Genomic DNA, 22,844 nt, shown 5'->3' with positions numbered 1-22,844 from the left:
AAACTCACTGTTGAGTTTCACATAAGCACAGAATCCACTTTGTGTACATTTTTCAAGCAGGCTTTAATTGATCCATAGTGCTCCAGCCAAACTCTGTTTGACAGCCTGATCCTTTCTGTCACTGAAGTTCTGGTTAGCTAAATATTTAAATTCATCATGATAAAGTACTGGCATTTATTTAAAAATGTGGCTCAAACCATTACAGTAGAACTGCCATGTATAGATTTTTTATTTCACCCCTGAGAAAAAAAACATTAAATCATTTTTAAGTTTTTTTGCTTCCGCTCCCACTTCATTTCTGCTATTTGATACTAATACTAAATTTCTTATAATTGTTGCTTATACATCATATTAACAAGGTAATTACCGAATAAAGATAAAACCCCAGTGGATTCTGTATGGGCACCTGAAACTTTCAAGCTCATTTCATTCAGAATCCCTTTCCTTTGTTGTGCTTTTTTAGCTTAACTGTTTATTTGAGTGTTAATAATTAATTGGAATATATAGCATTTATACAATAAATATGGGAGTGGTGACCTAGTGGTTAGGGCATAGTGCTTGTAATGATGAGGTTGTGAGTCCGAAACCCACTCCCACAGACTGCCACTCTGGGTCTCTGAGCAAGACTGTTAACCTCCAATTGCTGCACAGTTGCAGCCCACTGTTCACCAAAGGGGATGGGGTAAATGCAGTTAATTTCTCCATTGTGAGATCAATAAAATTCAATACATTTTTTTTTTATTTTAGACCTTCCTTAAACAATCGGTACATATATATATATATATATTTTTTTTTTGTGTTGTTGTTGTTGTTTTGTTGTTTTTAAAGGGCAGATTTATTACCTGTTTCATGTAAGACATTGTTAGATCAAAATGTATGGGAAAAGCTGAATGACCAACTGCAGAAGACGCGGATAGCCGATGGAGCTGCCTAGTGTAAGATTATTTAGAATGTGATGTAGTTTGAAATGAGGGCTGAGCTTTAGAGCTGTGGGCTCACAGGGCTTAAAACAGAAAACTAAACCGGTGTTTTTTATAGCTAATATTTGTCCCCTGGATACCGGGATGGAGTATTTACTGCTGCAGCTACATATTAAGCTTATGCATCTCCAAATGGGCAACCGTCTCTTTTATATCTCCATTGAAACATCTCTAAATCCTGGTAGATGTAATAACAGACAAAAAGGTTACATCCACCCAAGCTGCAAAGTGGGAAGTCTGCTGCTAAACCATATCCTGATGCGGTGACATATATCTGAGCTGAATCCCGAAGCAGTGGTAGAAATATCACTATCCATCTACTGGCCTTTTTCTTGGCCTGTGCTTTCGCTGGCTTCACTCCACTCAGTCTGATATGGTACAGTCTCCGTTTCCAAACATCTATCCTTGGATGGATGCTGGTAAACTGGCTTCTTGGTACCAGCAATACAGCAGACGGCTAGATTTCCCTGAAATTTGAGTGCAAAGATATGTTTGTGGAGGCTGCCCCTCTCTTTTTACATCTGAGGTAACACTATTATATCAAGATACTCTTGAAAAGTAAAATGCAGTTTGTTTGATGCTTCTATAGTAGCTGCAGATTGCAGACCAACAAAATGTTGTCTATATTTTACTCGATTCTGGTGATTTCATAAGCAAACAAAAAAACTGAATATAAGTAATACCTGCTCTAATGAAGGTTCACAAATTAGTACTAATTGCAACATCAAACATTTTATTCTTGATAGGAAGATAAAGAGCAGGATTGTTAATAGAAGCCGAGTGTCAGATAAAGGTCTGCAGGCACCCGAATGTGGGAGATTAAGGTGTATGTTTCATTAAAAAAGAAAGATATTAATTCCATATCAGAACTGTGGCTTTGTGACTTGCTTAGAGAGAATAAAAAGATTTTTATGTATTGCTTTACAGCACTTTTTAAATCAGATCTTTACTCATCACAGATGTGGTTGCTGAATGAAATAAAAACAGATCTTTCTACTTAAGCTGCAATACCTATTATGTCAGTCCATTTGTCATTTTGTCTCGCATCTGATCAAATTGCTCTGCATCAGAGCCAGTATCTCCTCTGATTCTTTCCACCTGCAGTTATTTATTTTTTTTTTATTTATTAAAGTTTACGATGATTTTAAAGCAGCCCCACACAGAAGGGTTTTGTCTGGTATTTAGATAGATAAGCTGAAGGTTGGACATTGGTTTAAGCTGTCGGTGGGGCTTTCTTTCTCTTCTGAAGAGCACTTGTGAAAACAGGCCACAAAGGTAATAGATGGAATCCTTTTTTTTAATAAAAAGTAATTGCACAATGACACCCTAATGCGTAAAACTAAGTGTCCATACTCTCTCTATCTGCATCCCCTTCCCCCCCTATTTTTCTGTCATTTTCTTCCTGTCCCGTTCTTATTTTCCCTCTCTGGCGTAATGAGTTACACAGGCCTTAGTATCAGTAAGCCTGCAAGACTAGAGCTTATATGCTAACGAACCCCCGAGCCAATTAGAAATACAGCCAAGCTGGCAAATCTCCTCATTTCCTTTCCTATTCCTTCCCTTTGGACAAATACAATTTTACCCTACGACCCGTGCAGAATTAATCCAGTTACTGTTGAGCACAGGATGAATAATGACCACTTATCTCTTGGGAACATGGCTATACAGGGTCTCTTTGGTGACCTACTCATAGCGAGCCCCCAACTTTTTACTTAGCTAAATATGTTTTGTGGGCAATGTAGCTGTGGGAGTTTTAGCAAAGATGTAATAGAAGTTCTTTCCTAATTCTTGGGAACTACGGCAAACTAACACTTGAAGACAGATGGCTTACATGCTTGAGAAAGGGCTCTATAATTAACTAGACTTCTTGCCTTCTTTTAAAAATGGAAAACGGGAAGCAAAAATATAAAAAATTTAAATGCACTTTCTGGGATAGTTAAAAACTGGGTTTACTTTATCTAAAAAAAGTGAGTACAACCCTCACTTTTTTGAAAATATTTATTACTTATTATTAGGGGATACGTTTCAGGATCTAAAACTTTGTGTAACTGTATTTTTTTGTGAGCAGTTTAGACATTAAAGGTCTTGTATCCTTTGTCTAAGCCTTTCAAAGTCACCTATAGGCATTTACTGTCTATGATGAGCTACTACCTCTAGCACTACATGAATATTAATTTATTATGACAGATATTTTTTTCATACTCTAAACGCAAATCACAACAAAGTTTATAAATAAATGTGTATTATTGTAGACATTGTATTTACTAGTCCAACAATGGCAGGTCTAGACCAGTTTTGCATCTTAGCTTTTGTTTTAGGTCCAACCACGAAGGAAAGTCTTACCTAACTTCGCTATTGTGCGAGCCCTATCCCAATTCGATACATGTTTTCACTTTCTTTCCTTATCAGAATGAGGTCACTTTTTTTGATGGCTTTTCAAACGGTGGCGCAGTGAGGGTTATATGGCTATTGATTCAAATGGCCTTTCATTAAGCGGCTAAAAAGGTTTTCAAGAACAAGAACAGAGTCGCAAGAATACTAACGGGTGGTATTTTAGTCAAGACCACCCCAACCGAGACCAAGGATGACCGAGACAAGGCTACAAACTGACTACAACACTACCACCAAGTCATTGCATAGAAAGGTGTGAGTCTGTTTTTCTGGCCAGAGACAGAAAGGTGCAAAAGGTGGCTACTTTGAAGAACCTAGAATATAAGACATATTTTCAGTTGTTTCACAATTTTTTGTTAGCCATATAATTCCACACGTATCAATTCATAGTTTTGATGCCCTCAGTGTGAATCTACAATTTTCATAGTCATGAAAATAAAGAGAACTCTTTGAATGATAAGGTGTCTCCAAACTTTTGGTCTGTACTGCATATAGTCAACTCTAAAAGGGATCTTTTCCAAAAATATGAGGGACATACTCACTTTTGTCCAATACTGTACACCTGATTGGGTTGCTGAAGCTGGGTGTTTAAACAGGCTAATAATCCTCAACAGCCTTACAGTGTACCTTACCATTAGAAAAGCACTCGGAGTGAGCGCAGACCTCCGCCAAGCAGCAAATTTTGCCCCATATTGTGACTTACACCCACAGATAAGACTTGCATATATTGTCGATCATTACTTAATTTAAATGAATTGTTCCTTCATGCGAATCATTCCAAAGATACACCTCATTGCACCTTTCCTTAAAATCCTTTCCTAATTTTATAAACAAGGCACAACATACCTGCAGCCTCTGGTGTTTGTTCTGCTCTCACCTTCTTCGTTCACTCTGTACTCTGATTTCAAGTTTGGTTAACAGATATAGACTTCACGTGAGGCATGGCTCACCTTTCCTGTATTTTTGTCCACAGTATAACAGCCTACTTCTGGGCTTTTTTGAGTCTGATGCTGAACCTGTCAATTGTAACTGCTGCTACTTATGTTATGGTTTACTTTAAAAAGAAATCCAGCATCTGTTTTATGATGTGGATAATCACCAAAATAGAAAGAGTTGTTTCCTTAGAATGTGGTGCACCTTTGGTAAAAATTTCATAAAATCCGTTCATAACTTTTCAAGTTATCCTGTACACTGACGGATAAACAAACCAACAAACACACACATAAACACAACTAAAAACATAATGTCCTTGGCAGACGTAATAATTCTGCAAAGAGGAGGTAAAAAAAATCTTCCACCGCTATGGTACAGACTCATTGCCAGATATCACAAATGCTGTTTGGTTTGACAAACCAGGCAAATTTTTATTTGACTTGGTGAATGAGTTAAAAAGAGAGTATCTTTTCGACTTGGCTTTGGAAAAATTCAGATTTTGGGTTACACACAGACCGTTACACACACACTGACACAATAACCACAAAATAGTCTCCAGGAGTTAGGAAATGACTTCAGAAACATTCTGCAGTGGCAAGTAGAAAAGCAATGCAGTTAGTTTTCTCCCTCACTCCTTGCATGCCGGAGCTATCAGCTGTTGGGGTGAGACCCAGCTGCTTGTGTGTTGGCTTAAGAGTGATATCCATCTGCATTTGCCACATGAATGAAGGACAGACTGCTATTCCTGAAAAAAGGAATAATTAAAGGCTATGTTAGGATGCTGGCAATGCTTCAAATAAGATAATCACTGAATTCATCAGGTATACTTTCATGATTTCATCAGATAAGATACTATATTAATCACTTCCTTTACTGTTAAGATAAAAGAAATATTGTAGGAGAATATTTTTTATCATCTAAGATTTGATATATTAGATAGGCCCCTAGCTACAAGGACAGTATGGCTCATCATCTGCTTTGATTTTATATTTTTATAGGTTTATACTTACACTTAAGAGGTCTAAATTTACCTAGCAAGTAATCTGTGCGTGCCAGGAGTCTATGCAGCCTATGCTATCTGAGGTTTGTTCCTCAAACTGGCCTTGGCGCTTTTCTTCAGGCCCCTTGGGGCATTTGAAACAGTTCACTGCAGATCTGGAAACAGTTTATTCCTGAGAGCAATGGCTGTTAAGAAAAAACGGCTGTCCTTAATCCGAGTGACCCCTTCTGTGGATGTTCTAAATGGATGTTGGTTAAAGGATCCTTTAAAATCCGGTGGATAGACCCTAAGTGCAGCCTGTAACTGATACTGTTATGTTTGTAAAGAGTTGAAGAGAATACATACTTGTGTTTGCTTTCTCCTTAACTCCGTGTGTATTCTCCCTTCAGCCACGTGTGAGAGGAATGCCAGGCTCTGAAATATGGCTTTCATTAAGAAACAGGCCTTTCGTCTTCAACAAGGAAGCCTGAAGATCAGTATCTAAAAGGTGAAGACTGCAACACTCCCTGAAGTGCTCAGGTTGTCTGCAGAGAAGTTCTTAGTTGTGAAAAATATGATAATTGGTGCAGGTTGATTTGGAGTTGAGCCTTAGAGGCATTAAGAGTTGCTTAAAATAGTGGGATTTATAGCTGTTAAAGGTAAGTTGTTGCTATTTATGCAACAGTCATTCGTTCCGGATGTCCAGTTCTTATAATGGGCATCAGTGTCTGGTTTGTGTATTGTCTGTTTTTGTTGAGCATAACAGTTGATAATAATGTGTTTTTATGTAAAGGAATATTATTCAGGGTATTATGATTATTTGACCTTAAACAAGCAAAGCTGTAGGATGCAGTCTGCTGTGCTCTATGCCACTGGTTTTATATATTACAACCAGATCTTAAAGCAGGTAATCAGGCCAAGTTCCGCACAACCACTGTGTTTGTTTCATATTGATCCACTGATTTTCTTTTTTAGAAAAGTCTAGACTCTAGGGGATTGTTGGGATATTTGTTAGAAAATGTGAGGCAGCCCTTTGTGTTTTTTCCTTTTTTGTTGATTGTTCTTTTTTTGTTCTTTTTATTTATTTCTTTGTTCAGCAGCATTTCCTAGCAATATCCCATGAATAAAATGTTTACCTGGTCTGTATTAAATAGTTAAATCTCACACACACAAACATCAAAACTGGTAGAAAACAATTGAAATGTCAAAGATACAGTTTTTGCGAGATTCATTTAGCCTTCTTGCTAAAATCATATATTGCACAGGAGTCTCTACTTTGTAAATGTAGTTATTGATGTGTCTTTTGTTTTGTTTTTTGGATTATTAGCTATGTCTTTTTGAAGTGAAGAAGGCAATATGTTTCTGGAAGTGGTATTTTAGTGGGTAAAAATCATTTAAGTGTAAAAATTGCTGGTTATTTTTATGAGTTGGACTGAAACGCCAGAGGTTCCTATTGAGAAACATCTGAAAGAATATATACTAAAGGATTTAAAAGATCCTGCTAAATGGTCTTCACTACAGTTCTGTGATTTTTCATTTGTCTGAGCCTTTTGTCTCCTCTCCAGCTAATGGTCATTTCTTATGTTAAGCGGGGCCTGTTGTGTTAATGGAAGCTAACCTGCAGCCTAGCTTCCCAGGGGATCCTCTCTCCCTACTGTCTCTCTTATACCTTGAATCGGTTTATTCAGGAAACTGAACTATTTCACATGGAAATTCTGCCAGAACACCAGAAAGTCAGGCTGCTAATTACACCAATGTTGAATGGATGACTTGCTGACATCACAACATGCAGAGAGAGGAGGAATGAGAGGGGAGGTTGTGTGAAGTCAACAGGAGTCCAGAGTCAGACAGGAAGTCTACCAAGTACCCTTCAAAATAAAGCTCTGTTCAATAAAGTCAAAGTAAAATCAATCGAATGAGATAAAGTATAAGAAGATATATGATTAGTAAAATATGTAATAAAGGCCTGCAGTAATTTTAATATCTTCAGCTTGATAACTGCTTTTGTTCAGTTATCATAGAATGTCTCATTCTTCACTGTGCAGTTTTAATGATACAAACAGAACCAACTGTGTTTTTTTTGTTTTGTTTTTTTACTGCATTCTTATTCATTTTACATTGGCATAGTTAAAGTAAAAATATAAAAATCTGTGTCATTACTATAAGCATTGTTTCATTGAATTCTTCCATGCATGGCATACCTCTGCAGATGAAGTGAAAAAAGTTTTTACAGCATGATTGTTGTTGGCAGCCCATTGCTGGGGAAAAAATGTTATGTAAGCAAGGGGGAAAATGCCCAGTTGTCATACTTGAGTCATCTAAGCAGCTAGTGCACAGTAACAGGTTGGGAAACAGGACGGGTAACTCAGCATTACTCTCCCTGGAAGCTAAGAACATGGCTTTAGACCGGAGGTCTTCAACAGGTTGTCCGCAACCCCTAGGGCGTCCACTAAGGTACTGCATGGGGGTCGTGAAAATTTTGGTTGATTAGACTGTTTTTTTTTTTTATATTCCCCCCTGCAATTTTTTCCACTAATTGAAATGTCTTTATATTCACTTTAACATGAATTCAACACACTGCAGTAAACAGTTAAATGGAGGCAGAAGATGTCTTTCACTCATCAATGCACACATTCAGCGACACACAGGAGCTCTTTCAAGCTGGGCACCGTTTCATTCACAACACCTGTCCCATCAACCAGGAATCTGAATCAGAAATACTTTAATAATCCCAGGGTGAAATAACTTTTGCTACATTACACCATCTGTAATAGAGTGACTATAGGACCTGTTTGATATAACACAATTTCATACAATATATATAATTAAGGGGTCCCGGCTCCATCTCGTCATCAATTTGGGGGTCCTTGGCCTGGAAAAGTTTAAAGACCCTTGGTTTGGACAGTTTGAATGAAAATTGAAGGGATTTTGAAAGAGTAACTTTGGAATATCTTCATAGGAGTAACCCAGGCTAAAACAAATAAAATAATGTCAGTAAGTTGTAAAAAACTGGTGTAGCCTCGGGGTCCCCCAAGAGCAGCTGGAGGAGGTGTGTGTGGATCAGGAAGTCTCGGCATCTCTGCTTAGACTGCTGCCGCTGCAACAGGGCCCCAGATAAAGAGGAAGAAAATGGATGGATGGATGGATGGATGGATGGATGGATGGATGGATGGATGGATGGATGGATGGATGGATGGATGGAAATAATAAAGCAGCTAAGTTGCTCTTTGTTGGTTTTAGTCTCAGACTTTCTTTATTCTGAAAGGGCAGTCGGAAGTGGTTTCGTCACTCTTGTTGCTTTGACACCATCTTAATAAGCGTACTTGGTTTAAAGCGCTCCTGCTGCTCCGTGGCTTGTTCTGCTAATAGAAGCAGGGCTCTGCTGGATTTCCCTGAGCTTTCGGACAATCCGCCCGGATATTCTCTGAGCAAAAGCGTCTTTTTAAATACGAGGAGTTTCCATTTAGGAGGCGGAATTTATTTCTGCTGGAATTTGCGCTGTTCTTTGAGCTTTTGGTCAACACTTTTAGGAACTTGTTAACGATATTTTTTTGGTTGTGGGGCGAGACGGGTTGACCTGAGTATTTGTGCAGAGAGCGAAGGGAGGAGGTGTTGACAAAAGGCGACTTTTATCCCGTCCCTTCTCGGGACGGCGGGATAGATGCGGCAGAGGATCGCAGAGCGAGTGACGCTGCTGCGCCTTCGTGGCACGGCTGCTGAGCTGGAGAGGTGCGACGCATTCTACCATGAGGAGCGTTTGTTTTAGATCCAAGCCAAGCAGTCCGCTCCGGGCTATGGGTTTAGTCCGTCTCAGTTTATAGGAAGGTAAGCCGAAAAATTCGCTTTCACTTGTTTTATTTTCCAGCAATTCAAATGTAACTCTACACCCATTTCCTCCAAGTGCGTAAAAGCGCACAGATTGCCTAAAATATGTCATCTAAACGTTTTTATTGCACCAGTTCAAGTTTTTTTTTTGTTCGATTTGTATTGTTTTTATTAATTTTACTAATCAAAACTATATGTATTGTATTAATTTCACTTATTTTAACCAGCATTTTACCAACACCTGCAGCAACATTGTGGCTTTCACTCTGTGGACGTGTACCCACCAGTGGTAATCCCCCCACCCCCTGCAGCGCGGTGGTCAGCTTCATGTGTGCTGTGAAGCGTGTGTTTGCCCCCTGCGCCATATGGATTGAACTATAAAACTCATTTAACGCTAAATGATCTGATTTTTCATCACTATGTTGATATTGCTGAAGGCTGTAGTTAGAAGCAACTTCTAAGGGTTGAACCAGAGGAACAGTAAAAGTAGTGTAGACCCTTTAACTGCTAATTGAACAGAGAAGGTGGTTTACATATTAGATACTGTTTAGCAGCAGAGAGGGACACTTCATTAGCAATTGAATGGACTGAAAGGCCAAATAATGACTAATGTGTTTAGGAGCTGAAGTTGCAGTTTCACTGATCTGAGAGCAGCAAACTGACAGCAGCCTAAATACTTAAGTTAATACTGTTTATCAGATTACTTTCTAAATAATAAAATAGAAAGTGAGCGAAAATATCCATATTTAAATATGTGCAATTTTTATACAGTGGCTGCATTTATGAAAATATGTTAAATAAATAATAGAATCAATTTTATTGTCTACTTAAAAAGCGTTTCTGTTTTGTTCTTTGGTGAGCAATACTTCATTGTGTACAGGCTGGCATAGAAGTGAAAAACTCAACATGCAATGTGCCAGGCAGCTGGGTAGACTGCTAGTTGTGCCAACATGGTGTGGGTTAAAGTCCTAAAAAAATGCTGCTGCAATTGGGAAAAAATGTCAATTATAAGCTGTAAGTTTCTTGTAGTGGAATTTTCCCATCTCTAGTGTTGTAGTTGTAGCTGATTCATTTAACATGATGACCAAAACTCAGCCGTTTTGTTTGGAATTGCACTGTAGTGGCCTTTGCACAATATCCATGCCTGCAAATTTCAAAATAAAGCTCTACCATTTCCACTGTAATAAAGGATATTATTATAATAGTAATTAATATACTGACAGGGGAAAGGCTTGATTTAACCTTTGGAAATTGATTCTATATCACTGCTGGTCATAACCCTTACACACAACCCTGATACACTTTCAAAATAAGACACCAGGGACTCTACAAAAGAAAAGTCTATTCTTTATACACACTAATTCAGTACAGATATGGCTCATAGCTAAGACCCACGCTCAACCAGGACACTGGTGGTCTTGAAATTAGACCACCAGTGTCCTGGTAGACTAAAATGTCCTGATAATCAATGAATATTAAAATCATCTTTAGCAACTTTAGCACAGCAGGTTACTCTACTAAAAAAGCAGGCTCCTTGTGTTATCCCAGGTGACATTTTCTGTCCTTTTCCTTTGAGATTCCCATTGGCTTTTAGCAATTAGAAAATCCAGCATGTTCCATGTTATATAATAGGCAAGTGAGTTACATTTCTAAATGGTGCAACTTTATTGTGATATGTTTAGCATTCCCATTATCTGCTAAAAGCTTTGCTCTTTTGAGGTCTCTCAGCATCAGTGTGCTACAGACATGTCTTGATGTATCACAGAAAATGGTTAACCCAAATCTGTTTTAATTATAGCACCTTATTGATACTGACGCTAGCAAACCTTGAGTCTCTTTCACTCAGTCACAACTTCAACACCAAAGTGTCACCACTCTTTGCTGGTGCTTAATCACAAAAGGCCTGGTCTGGGCTAGTTTCGTAAGGATTCCTAAGCTGGATTCCTAATCCCTATCTTTGCCCCATTATGTCCACATCCTATTTTACATTAGGTTTTCTTTGGGACAAACGTTGAATGAGTATGAAATCTTAACATATTTATGCAACACTGTCATTGATGACTCCAAAGGGGACATACAGGTGCTGGTCATAAAATTAAAATATCATGAAAAAGTGGATTGATTTCAGTAATTCCATTTAAAAAGTGAAACTTGTATATTATATTCATACATTACATACAAACTCATATATTTCAGATGTTTATTTTGTGTAATTTTGATGATTACAAATGACAACAAATGAAAATCTCAAATTCATCATATCAGAAAATTAGAATATTGTGAAAAGGTTCAAAATTGATGGCCCCTGGTGCCACACTCTAATCAGCTAATTAACTCAAACCACCTGCAAAAGCCTTTAAATGGTCTTTCAGTCTAGTTCTATAGGCTACACAATCATGGGGAAGACTGCTGACTTGACAGTTGTCCAAAAGACGACCATCGACACCTTGCACAAGGAGGGCAAGACACAAAAGGTCATCGCTAAAGAGGCTGGCTGTTCACAGAGCTCAGTGTCCAAGCACATTAATAGAGAGGCGAAGGGAAGGAAAAGATGTGGTCGAAAAAAGTGTACAAGCAAGAAAGATAACCGCACCCTGGAGAGGATTGTGAAACAAAACCCATTCAAAAATGTGGGGGAGATTCACAAAGAGTGGACTGCAGCTGGAGTGAGTGCTTCAAGAACCACCACACACAGAGGTATGAAAGACATGGGTTTCTGCTGTCGCATTCCTTGTGTCAAGCCACTCTTGAACCACAGACAGCGTCAGAAGCGTCTTGCCTGGGCTAAAGAGAAACAGGACTGGACTGCTGGTGAGTGGTCCAAAGTCATGTTCTCTGATGAAAGTAAATTTTGCATTTCCTTTGGAAATCAAGGTCCCAGAGTCTGGAGGAAAAGAAGAGAGGCACTTCATCCACGTTGCTTGAAGTCCAGTGTAAAGTTTCCACAGTCAGTGATGGTTTGGGGTGCCATGTCATCTGCTGGTGTTGGTCCATTGTGTTTTCTGAGGTCCAGGGTCAACGCAGCCACATACCAGGAAGTTTTAGAGCACTTCATGCTTCCTGCAGCTGACCAACTTTTTGGAGATGCAGATTTCATTTTCCAACAGGACTTGGCACCTGCACACAGTGCCAACGCTACCAGTACCTGGTTGAAGGACCATGGTATCCCTGTTCTTAATTGGCCAGCAAACTCTCCTGACCTTAACCCCATAGAAAATCTATGGGGTATTGTGAAGAAGAAGATGCAATACACCAGACCCAACAATTCAGAAGAGCTAAAAGCCACTATTAGAGCAACCTGGGCTATCATAACACCTGAGCAGTGCCACAGACTGATCGACTCCATGCCACGCCGCATTGCTGCAGTAATACAGGCCAAAGGAGGCCCAACTAAATACTGAGTGCTGTACATGCTCATACTTTTCATGTTCATACTTTTCAGTTGGCCAACATTTCTATAAATCCTTTGTTTTTATTGGTCTTCAGTAATATTCTAATTTTCTGATATGATGAATTTGAGATTTTCATTTGTTGTCATTTGTAATCATCAAAATTAAACAAAATAAACATCTGAAATATATGAGTTTGTATGTAATGTATGAATATAATATACAAGTTTCACTTTTTAAATGGAATTACTGAAATCAATCTACTTTTTCATGATATTCTAATTTTATGACCAGCACCTGTATGTATTTGAGATTTTCCTTCATCTGTGACTGTGCCACCTGTTTTAATATGACCCAGAAGTGTCTGATAAAGAGGCAGGACATCTGCTCTGTACAGTAAAACTGGTTTTAAACATGTTGAAGCAGGTTAAATCTCTACTCTCAGCAACATATCGCATTAGGTTCTTAGCTTTCAAAAAAGAAAAAAAAAATCATCTTTGTCAGGAATATCTCCCATGTTTACTGTTGATTAATTCTAATGACTCTCAAGTCATAATTTATAATTTTGAATTTTATCAACTGTTATGTTTGTTATGAAACTTTGAAATTTCATAACAAAAGACAGTTGAAAATTCCCCTCATTTATCCCCTTTATAGACTAAAGAGGTGGTTAAAGGTTTGTTCAGGAAAAAAAAACTAATAATCACAAGACTTTGTTGCCCTCTGCACACAGCTGCTCTCTTCCCTGTTTTTCTAGTTTCTAAAGAGTGGTCTAGTTTCTAGTTTCTTAAGAATGGATTTTAGTCTGGTGCTTTACATTGATGCCACAGAAAAGCTGCAGTGGTTTTAGGAGAGCGTAATGAGTGTTTTCCTTCAAGCCATCCAAAGCAATAGTTGGGGATACATTTAAATTAGAGCTGCACAATAAATCAAATCCCAGTGGTTATTGCAGTATCAATGCTGTAATCCCAAAGAGCTGCGGGGATGCAGTCTTTGGAATACTATGTTTTAGGTGCTTTGTCTGCAAATTCTAGATGCAAAAAAACACTTTTGATCTATTAGATGGATTTACCCCTTAGTGTTCAATTTAAAGCAGTTTGTTTGTAGCCGAAATGCCAAAGAGTAATTGGGACATTGTGCTGAAACTAAAAGATGAAAACCTTTTTTGGAATCTGTATAATTGTTGCCTATGTTGCCTAGCATCATGATATTATTGACCAATATTGTTACTGTTATTTTCTTGTACTGGTATCAACTGAATCATTCATGCTTTTGCCAATTCTTTAGGTCATTTAACAGACATATCCGATCCTGCCATTGCTATGATTGTTGACGTTTTGTTTGATTTGTTTGTTTAATTTTTTTAAATTTAAAATGTGACATGTAAACTGTGTTGTCATTGTGTCATTTTCACCATTATTAGCCAAGAATTAGCGCCCCCAAAAAACTCAGAAACACATGTCAGTCGTCAGTTAATAATTGGAATCGGCGTTGGCTTTATTAAAAACCTGTATCAATCGATCTCCATTTGTGAGTCTAGAACTGTAGTTGAAGATATAATTTTTGAAACATGGCTGGGGAAAGAGAAGAAATCTTTTTCCACCATGCAACTGGAAGTTTGTTGCAATGGGCGGGGGCAACACTGCTATACTGGGCTGTATATAGCTTAAGAAAACTTCCTCACTCTGCTATGTTCTGTGTAATTCACAGAATTATATTGAGGTTTTTTTTTTAAAGCCACTATCTTTTAAAGCCTTGTTTTTCAATTAAGTTCAAAACCTATGCATAAATCACAATTTAAATTTAAATAAAAGATGACATACATTAAAACAGTCTTAACATAATTGACTTGACGCTGATAGTAATATTACTGGATTGATTGACCTGTGGTGTTACATTGATTCCAATTTGAATGAACAACTTTGCTGTATGCCAGCCGCTTTGACCTATTAAAAAAAGTTCTTTGAAGATAATGCTGCAGACACCGAAAACAACTTTGATATATCTGACAGATGAAGAATTGTCCATTAAAAATATCCAGAACCTTGGTAACATGGCTAAAGTTGCAGAACAGGATGAAGATGATTAACTGGAAACTGTGAATCATTGTCCACTGACATCATGGTCACAGTGACTGCCATCTAAAAACATACCCCCCGAATACTTAAGTAAACCTCACACTCGAGCTGACCAATAATGTGCCAGCATTTATAAGTCCCTCTGGGATAAAAATTGACCAGCAGCATTTAAAAATGGAAACGGGCCCCCTAACTTCCTTGTCTGTACCTCGGAATCGTTTATGAGGCATTCGTGATGTACTTGGCTGGTATTTCCAAAACCACTAAATCTGATCTAATTGAAATCATGCAGCCTGCACTGTGGAGTTCACAGATTGGGTTTCAGCTGTGTGGGGATTCCTAGCAGATCCATAAAGCTGGATGTAAATCACAGGGAAAGGAGAAACAGGCCCTGTAGGTTAAAAGCATCTACTTCTGAAGTGATAATAGATAAAGATGTTTAGGTGAATCACTGAGGGGGGGGTTGGTCTCAGCTCACATCTGGAAAGAGAGAGGGGGGTCAGAGAGGGAGAGCTTCTTTAAACAATTATAAGACCTTCCTGACTGACTTCCAAATATACCGTTTGAAGCAAGTGTATGACAGCGTTGTGAAATGGTTTCCTTTATATCAGCTTGGGTCTAATTTTAAGGGAGGTGTATCCTTGATATTACGGAAAGCATGAAAGCAGGCGACAGTGGCGTCTGGTGCAGGAGTTTGCTCTGCAATCGGAGGGTTCGAGCCCCGACTCTGGGTTTCAGTGTCGTTGTGTTCTTGGGCCAGACACTTCACCTGAATTGCCTACTGATGGTGGTCAGATGACCCGGTGGCGCCAGTGTACGGCAGCCTTGCTTCTGTCAGTGATTGTATTCTGTCTTTATACTGTTCTGTCTGCTTGGGCTGTGTGTGTGAATGGGGTGTGGGTGAATGACTGAATGAATGTAGTTTAAAGCGCTTTGGTCAAGTCTCCTGACTTGAAAAAAGAGCTATATCATTGCATTTACCATTTACTCTGATTCAGAAGATTGGAGCAGAGGACCATGTTTTACCCTTTCCTTATGTGTTGTCAATACAGATCATGAGTTAAATCAATGCAACCTGTCTGGCTGACGAAAACTAACCCAGTGGGATGATATCAATACTTTTTTCGGGGTGGGGGGCAACTAGAAATTAAGAACCCTTTTTTTTGTCGTTTTTTTACAAATGCAGTAAAGGTTTTACAAACTTTAATGAAACTTTACAGCCCAGGATTGACCCCTTTAAATGTAGCTGTGCATGAATGGTGCCTCTCTCTAGTGGTCATTGGAGTAGGGTCGGGACACGCCTTTGACAGGTTGCCAGGCTATATTTGGGCACCACAGATATGCACAGAACAAACAAGCATGCATGCATGTGCTCACTCCTATGATTATAAGGAGCAAATTAATAAAAAAAAGAACCCTTTACCTTCGAGTCATTAGTAGGCATTGATTGAGATTCTTCAAAACCATTGCAGTGGTTTTAAATGTTTTTAAACAAAAGCAAGAGAAGTGGCTTTCTATGGCTATGGTAAGGTTGCACTGCTCTCATTTAATGCTGTGCACTGCAAGCCAGCTAGCTGCAAGGAGACCAGTTTCCAGTTATTTAATGTATGGATTAAAAATGTCACTGTTTAGAGTTGAAAGCATTGTGTACAGGGAGTGACCTTTAGTTGACCTCTCTCTCTCTCTCTGATTTTATAGCAGCCTAAAGTTAAAAAGGTCAGTTCTGTCCAGGGATCAAAGAAAAAACAACATGCTGGCATTTTACAAATTTCTTTTAGCACATGTCCACTAGTACTGAATCAGTTAAGCTTTTCTTTTTGTTTACCAGATAAAGCAACATTCAGATTTAACAACTGCAATCCTGTTGGCAGATCCACTCCATTTAGATATACCTCTAGCTACGTTATCACCCCTATAAGTTATAGGGTCCCTCCTTATCGATTAGCTGCTAACACCTAATAAAGTTTTAGGGGATCTTCTGTGATAAGATCGGCGAGTTTTCCTGTCTATTGCTCTAGGTTGGTTCAGATTTACTCCACCCTCCCTCCCAGTGTGCCTGATTGACTTTATCTTTTGTATCACAGTTGGATCATCAGTATTCATTGTAGAAACATCTGGGAATTTGGGATCATTTATTAATATGTATGGATTCTGTTTGTGAAGTGTTTGCCTTGCCCTTCCACAATGAAAGCAGAAGTATCAGAGGTCTGCGTATCTCCTCAAGGAGCTGACGAAGCTACTTGGGCTTTTGGCAGATGGGCAGGAATCTTAAGTGATGATGAAGGTCGTCTCTGACTTAAAAATTAGTTCCAGTTATCCTCTGGATTGTTAAATTGCCTTCGAACAATCAGGGCATGAAATTATGATATAAAAATAATATTTGAAAAGAAAATAAATATATAGATGTCAATTAAATAACTTTTTTTGTTGTTGTTTTTTTAAAAGTTGTACATTTATTTTATTTTCTAAGGCTGCAACAAACAGAACAAATAAATTAATAAACCAAAATAAAAAAATCCCCTTTAACTTATAATCGGCATCATTTAAAATATCTAAGTTACTAGTTTCTTTAAGAATTTATCTACTGAATTTTAGAACCATTGAAAGCTAAGGCATTAACAATTGCGCTGTGACTAAAGCATGTCATTACATTCTCATAATACAATCAACCATGTTCACTAATTGGTTCAGTTGATAATGGCTTGAGGACTTAGCCACTTTGCTGTCTACTTTTACATGTATAAGTGTGTGCACTGTGCAACGGAGCCTCACTTAGTTGTGGAATCAACATTGTCCTGGATGTCCTTAAGCTGCTCGTAGAGCTGACTGTCAGACAAGGCATCCATCTGGGAAGGTAATGAGATTCTGTCGTCTTGGTTTAGCTGCCTGAGGGGGTTACGGGTTAGTGGGATGCAAACTTTTGGCCACCCAGTTTCCATATTCTGCGTCTGTCAAGGACTCACAAATCCGTATGCATACATGGATTCCTTAGTTTGTCTTCAAATACAGATTGGGTGGATTAAGAGAAAATATAGAACGACTCCACCCAATGAAGTATTTAATTCACAGCTTTTGTGTTTTATGGTATCTATGCATCTCTGCTGTTTTTTAGCACGGCCTTTATTTTTTATTTTATTATTATTTTTATTTTTTTTGGTGGGGGGGGGGCAGTCTTGATCTCAGAAGGTTTGATAGAAATTATCTAAAGCTAAAAGCTAAAACCTTTCCCTCTTTTAAACTTTTCAATACAAACATGTGTACTAATGTTGTGTTCTGGTAAGACATTTGGAAGTGTTTCATACGAGCATTTGCGCAGCATGCTGTGAACATTTTGTTACTTGCCAAGTTCTGTTTTCTATCACTGTCACTGCTTGTATTGTGTTCAGCTATTTTTTACAGCTTGTTTTAGCCCTTCGTGTGCACTAACAGCACTCTGTTTGTGCATCTGCTGTTTTACTGGGAGTTAAAATCATTGTTGAAGCATTTCAATATGGTTTAAACTGAATAGATCCAAGTGGTAGCAGTAGAATTCACTTTTCTTGAGATACTAACACTCACCTTAGTACACTTACCTTTACTGTCAAGCCACAAATCATTTTTTGTTTTGTAAATTGACTTCCTTAATTTGTATACATAAAAATACCTGATTAAATACACATTTACAACATGCATGCCAAGACATGGGAGTCACGTAACTTCTCTTTCTGTTTGTGTCTGTCGTATGGCAGGAAGATCTGTGTACACTGCAAGTGTCGTCGTGAAGAGCATGCTGTGACAGCCATGCCGGTGGAAATGGAGAAGACGGTCACCAAGCTGATGTATGATTTCCAGAGGAACTCGACCTCGGACGATGACTCGGGTTGTGCGCTGGAGGAGTACGCTTGGGTGCCACTGGGACTCAAACCTGAGCAGGTACCTACACGCCTGCACTTTTTTTGATACGGACCATGTAGCATAATCACTCAAAGGCACTCAAGCTCTACAATCTGGTTTTAGTTTGTTTATTGGTTTAAGTCTGTGTGGCCGCATTCCTGAAAGGTTTTTATATATGACGACTACAATGATGTGACTTGCAGGCACATCTAGATAAATTCTCATTCATTTTTTTATTATATACAAAAATAAATTAAGTCAAATTTTTGTGTATCATTAATTTATTAAGGCCCATACTTTAATAAATAAATATTAAAAGTAACTTTATTTTCCCAGAAATAACTTAACATAGGTGTAAAAGAAAAATGTGCAAATTTCTTTGTTAAACAAAGATCTCAAGATCTAAAAGGCGATGAAAAATTGTTTCACATTCCATGCCACTCTATATGGCATCCTCGCAGAGCCAAAGACGCTGTCTGCACAGAAGAATGGAAAGATGAAGCTAAGGAGCCATAGTAAGCATTTTACAGGTTAGACCATGTCAGTCAGAGGTGTTCAATCAGTGCCACGGAAGAAAAAAAGGTATGAGAAGGAAGAAGACCAGTTTGGAAACAACAAATTCAGGAGAGAGAAAAGAGGCGCTTTGTTTTTAATTCACGATAAGACAATTCACACAAACACCACAGAGTAGCTAAATGTGCTGATGTAAAATGTGCAATAGATAAATTGGCTTCTGATTGGCAAAACCAAGTCTTCAGTCCGCTCTTATTGATGTTTGAGTAGGAGTGTAAAGGTACGTTTACATTGAATTTAGCTGTAGAAGGACTGTTTCGTCATCTTACCTCCAGCACAGACAGATGCCTTCTCTCCCCGGCTCCGCCCGAGCAAACTTTGCTGATCTTTCTATTCTCCTTTCATCTCCCTGCAGTTACAGTTGTCGTACTCCTGGGCAGCTGTTGTCCCTTCCCCATCTTTCGTGTTCTGTTTTTGTAGTGGAAGTATCGGCTCTGCCACTGTGCTCCTCTGTTCCTCTGCTGGTAGTTTCTGTATCTAGCCCCAGCAAGCTGTAGCCTCTCCGTTACGGTGTTTTTTCCCCAGCAGGCTTTTCTGCTCTGCCTTCTCTCCCAGCTCTGATCTCCCACTGTGGTTCCTTAATTCCAGAGGGGGACACGGCTAGCAGCCTGGTCCCGCTTCTGTTATTTTCACTGCCGGTGTTCTCGCACTTTTTTCCCTCTGCTCAAGTCTGAGCTCCAGAATACCATCTCACCCAACCCTCTGTTTTCTGTGATTCATGCCCCATTGTAGAACAGCAGGGCCCTTAAATGGGTCACGGATAGGCGGAAGTACCGCTAAAAGCAACCTTCATCCAGACCCAGCCTCGAGAGGAGGTGGCTGTATTTCCCATACCGTGTCCGTCTCTGGGAATCTGGTGAACCTTGGAACGTAGGCAGCTTTTGAAGCTTTCTAAAGTTAAAAAAACACTGTCAGTCACTTTGGGAATCCATGTCACCCATGATGAGGTGAAACCAATGACTAGCAGACTCCATGATGGAGGAGACTTTTGCGTGCCTGGCGAATTGGCAAGGAAAGCAAAATAAGGCAAACCTATTGAAATTTTCGCAGGTTGATCTGACCCTTGAAAGAGAGGTGAGGTCTATGTTGACCGATATGGACAGACAAGCCAGTTTGTACCCAGTTATGCATATCAGTGATAGGTGGGTAGCTGTTTCCATACACCAGGACCACAATCCATCCAAGAACTCATCATCATTTAGATGAGACCTAGGTGAACAATCTTTTGCTCTTTTTTGTTGTTATGTTATAGATGAAACGTTAAGTCTGTTTTCATCTGGATAATAAGAACATGGCACACTTAATTGTGTAGTTTCCAATCAGCCAGTTAGGAGTAGTAATAGGTGTCTGCCCTCGTAATACTATTTAAAACTAAACACTTTTATCATAGCTTGCAGAGTATTGCATAATAAGTGCATCAGCCTCACGGTGGTTGAAGAGAGAATGAAAACAGATTTATTCTATTATAATTTGTATTGTCCAGACTCTCTGACTACATTTGTGTCATACTTCACCAGAAACACAGGCTGAGCTGAGCCTCTCCATGCTAAGCAGCACTGATGCAGTAGTTAATGCAAAAACAGACCTTACCAAGAACCATGTGGATATATACCGTAAGGTAGATTCATTAGGCCCACAAAGATAACATTTGTGTGATTAGTGTTGGATTTTCAATACTTTTACTTCACTTACTTTTTGAGCATTAAGAGAGGATGTGATGCAATAGCACTGCATTTGAGTCGAAGTGGGAAAACAAATAATGAACTTAAATATTAAGACATACACTTTGAAAATATCTCATGAGGACTGTTGAAATGTTGAGGAGCGATATGATACTGGAGCTATAATGCCCCTGAACAATCAGGATTCCAGAGATATGGACTTGTAGGTATTTCTAATAATCCTCAGCCCATTAAAAGGTAAAACTACTGTGTATGTTGAGCATGTTTGCCAAAAAGCTCGCCCACTAAGCTGACAGCGAGGCTTCACTGGGCTAATGGATAACACAGGATTACTTGGCTCCAGCCTTCAAATTAATCTCCCCATTGTTTGTGCCCCCGAACATGTTTACGGGAGGTTTCTTGGCCCTCATAAGCACGTGAGTCAAGCCTGCACAGCACATTAAACAGCTTCATGCACGTTGAAGAAAATCCCCCTTTACAATGCTCCACTGAGCCAGAGGTGTTCACATGTGGGCGGGTCTCCAGTTTAATTGGACAATAGAGGCGTTTATGGAAGCTGGTTTCATTTCATTCAAGAGCTCAGTCAATACGCTGTTGGCTCAGGCTCAGAGGTTTGTTTTTGCCTTCTCTAGTCACACTAAAAAATCCAAGCTAAGAAGTCATAGTTTATTCTTTTTTTTTTAAACTGACTATGATGGGCAAAAATGTTCAATACCCTCAAGAATGACCCAGAGTTTGTATATATGTATTTTGTTTCATGAAAGATATATTTCAAATGTACTTAATGAAAAAAATTTTAGATCGTCCAGCAATGTACAGATGTGTACCAAGTTAATGCAGTCTCTGAAAGGCTAAGGTTTTGAAGCTGTGGAAACTTGTTTTGCAACCTTTTGCATTAGACTGGATCTAAACAAAAAGTTAAACTTGGGTTCTAAATGATGGGTTTTAGATTTCCACTCTGGAAGCCAGAGCTCTTTATTAGTCTGCTATTCAGCAGTGGTGTAAAGTCTCTTCTGTGTAATGAGAGATTCCTGCGCAGCGGTACAGCAGCCAGGTACATGGATCGGAGGGATCATAAATGATAACTGCCCTCCTGCAAGACCTAATGTGTCCTCAGTCGTGTGTTTACATGTGTCTATCTTAAATGTGGTGCATTTAACTACCACTTGCAGAAATACAAGCGGAATCATATAATCTATAATGTGCATCAAGTGTTTTTGTTGTATTTAAGAATACTTTTTATTTGAGATAAAACTCCTGGATGTTGCCAGGTTACAGTTGAACATGGCCAAGAATGTAACTGCAGAGTTCTCTTTGGGGCATTTTCTGTTTTTTTTTTTTTTTCCTTTATGATCATGAGGAGCTTCGGTCTAACAGAACCTCTGCTCAGCAGTTAAAGTGATCTGATTCTAATTTTCTCTTCAGCATGACGTATGTGTTTTCAACACTCTACCTCTGGATATTTGTACAGAATGTTGGCTTGAGTTAATGAAATGTAAACTAGCTGCAGGATCTGGTCCCATGGCTTTAAAATGGATTTCAAACAGAGACGACTGAGGGTAGTTTGACCTGTTTCCTCAATAGGACTGAGCACAATTCAAACCATTCCGGGCCAGGATGGGGGTCAATAAAACTGTCAGCTGCTGACCTGATGGCTGATCTTTGAGTGATCGGGGCTCTTTCCATTTGCATCACTGACATTTTTTAACAGCTAGTGCATGCACTGCAAAAACTTTTGCGACTGATGTTTACAGGTGCTGGTCATAAAATTAGAATATCATGAAAAAGTAGATTGATTTCAGTAATTCCATTTAAAAAGTGAAACTTGTATATTATATTCATACATTACATACAAACTCATATATTTCAGATGTTTATTTTGTTTAATTTTGATGATTACAAATGACAACAAATGAAAATCTCAAATTCATCATATCAGAAAATTAGAATATTGTGAAAAGGTTCAAAATTGATGGCCCCTGGTGCCACACTCTAATCAGCTAATTAACTCAAACCACCTGCAAAAGCCTTTAAATGGTCTTTCAGTCTAGTTCTATAGGCTACACAATCATGGGGAAGACTGCTGACTTGACAGTTGTCCAAAAGACGACCATCGACACCTTGCACAAGGAGGGCAAGAC

At 38.8% G+C, this 22,844-nt stretch overlaps 1 protein-coding gene across 3 annotated transcripts in view; it reads left to right on the top strand.

The window, feature by feature from the left end:
- prickle2b (prickle homolog 2b) overlaps positions 1-22,844 on the top strand; it is a 135,770-nt gene that overhangs the window by 94,238 nt on the left and 18,688 nt on the right. For 2 of the 3 annotated variants that reach the window (XM_038277878.1, XM_038277879.1), the window contains exon 3: positions 18,304-18,487. In XM_038277878.1, the coding sequence (XP_038133806.1) occupies positions 18,304-18,487 (184 nt within the window). Of the gene's footprint in view, positions 1-8,617; positions 9,109-18,303; positions 18,488-22,844 lie in introns of those variants that run through there. The other variant, XM_038277880.1, reaches the window with a different exon arrangement.

This window comes from Cyprinodon tularosa, unplaced genomic scaffold (genome assembly GCF_016077235.1).
Source record: "Cyprinodon tularosa strain WSP-4 unplaced genomic scaffold, ASM1607723v1 ctg135, whole genome shotgun sequence".
In the NCBI taxonomy this organism is placed as follows: domain Eukaryota; kingdom Metazoa; phylum Chordata; class Actinopteri; order Cyprinodontiformes; family Cyprinodontidae; genus Cyprinodon; species Cyprinodon tularosa.
Note: the sequence above shows the minus strand (reverse complement) of the source record. Positions and strands in the feature narration are given on the sequence as shown.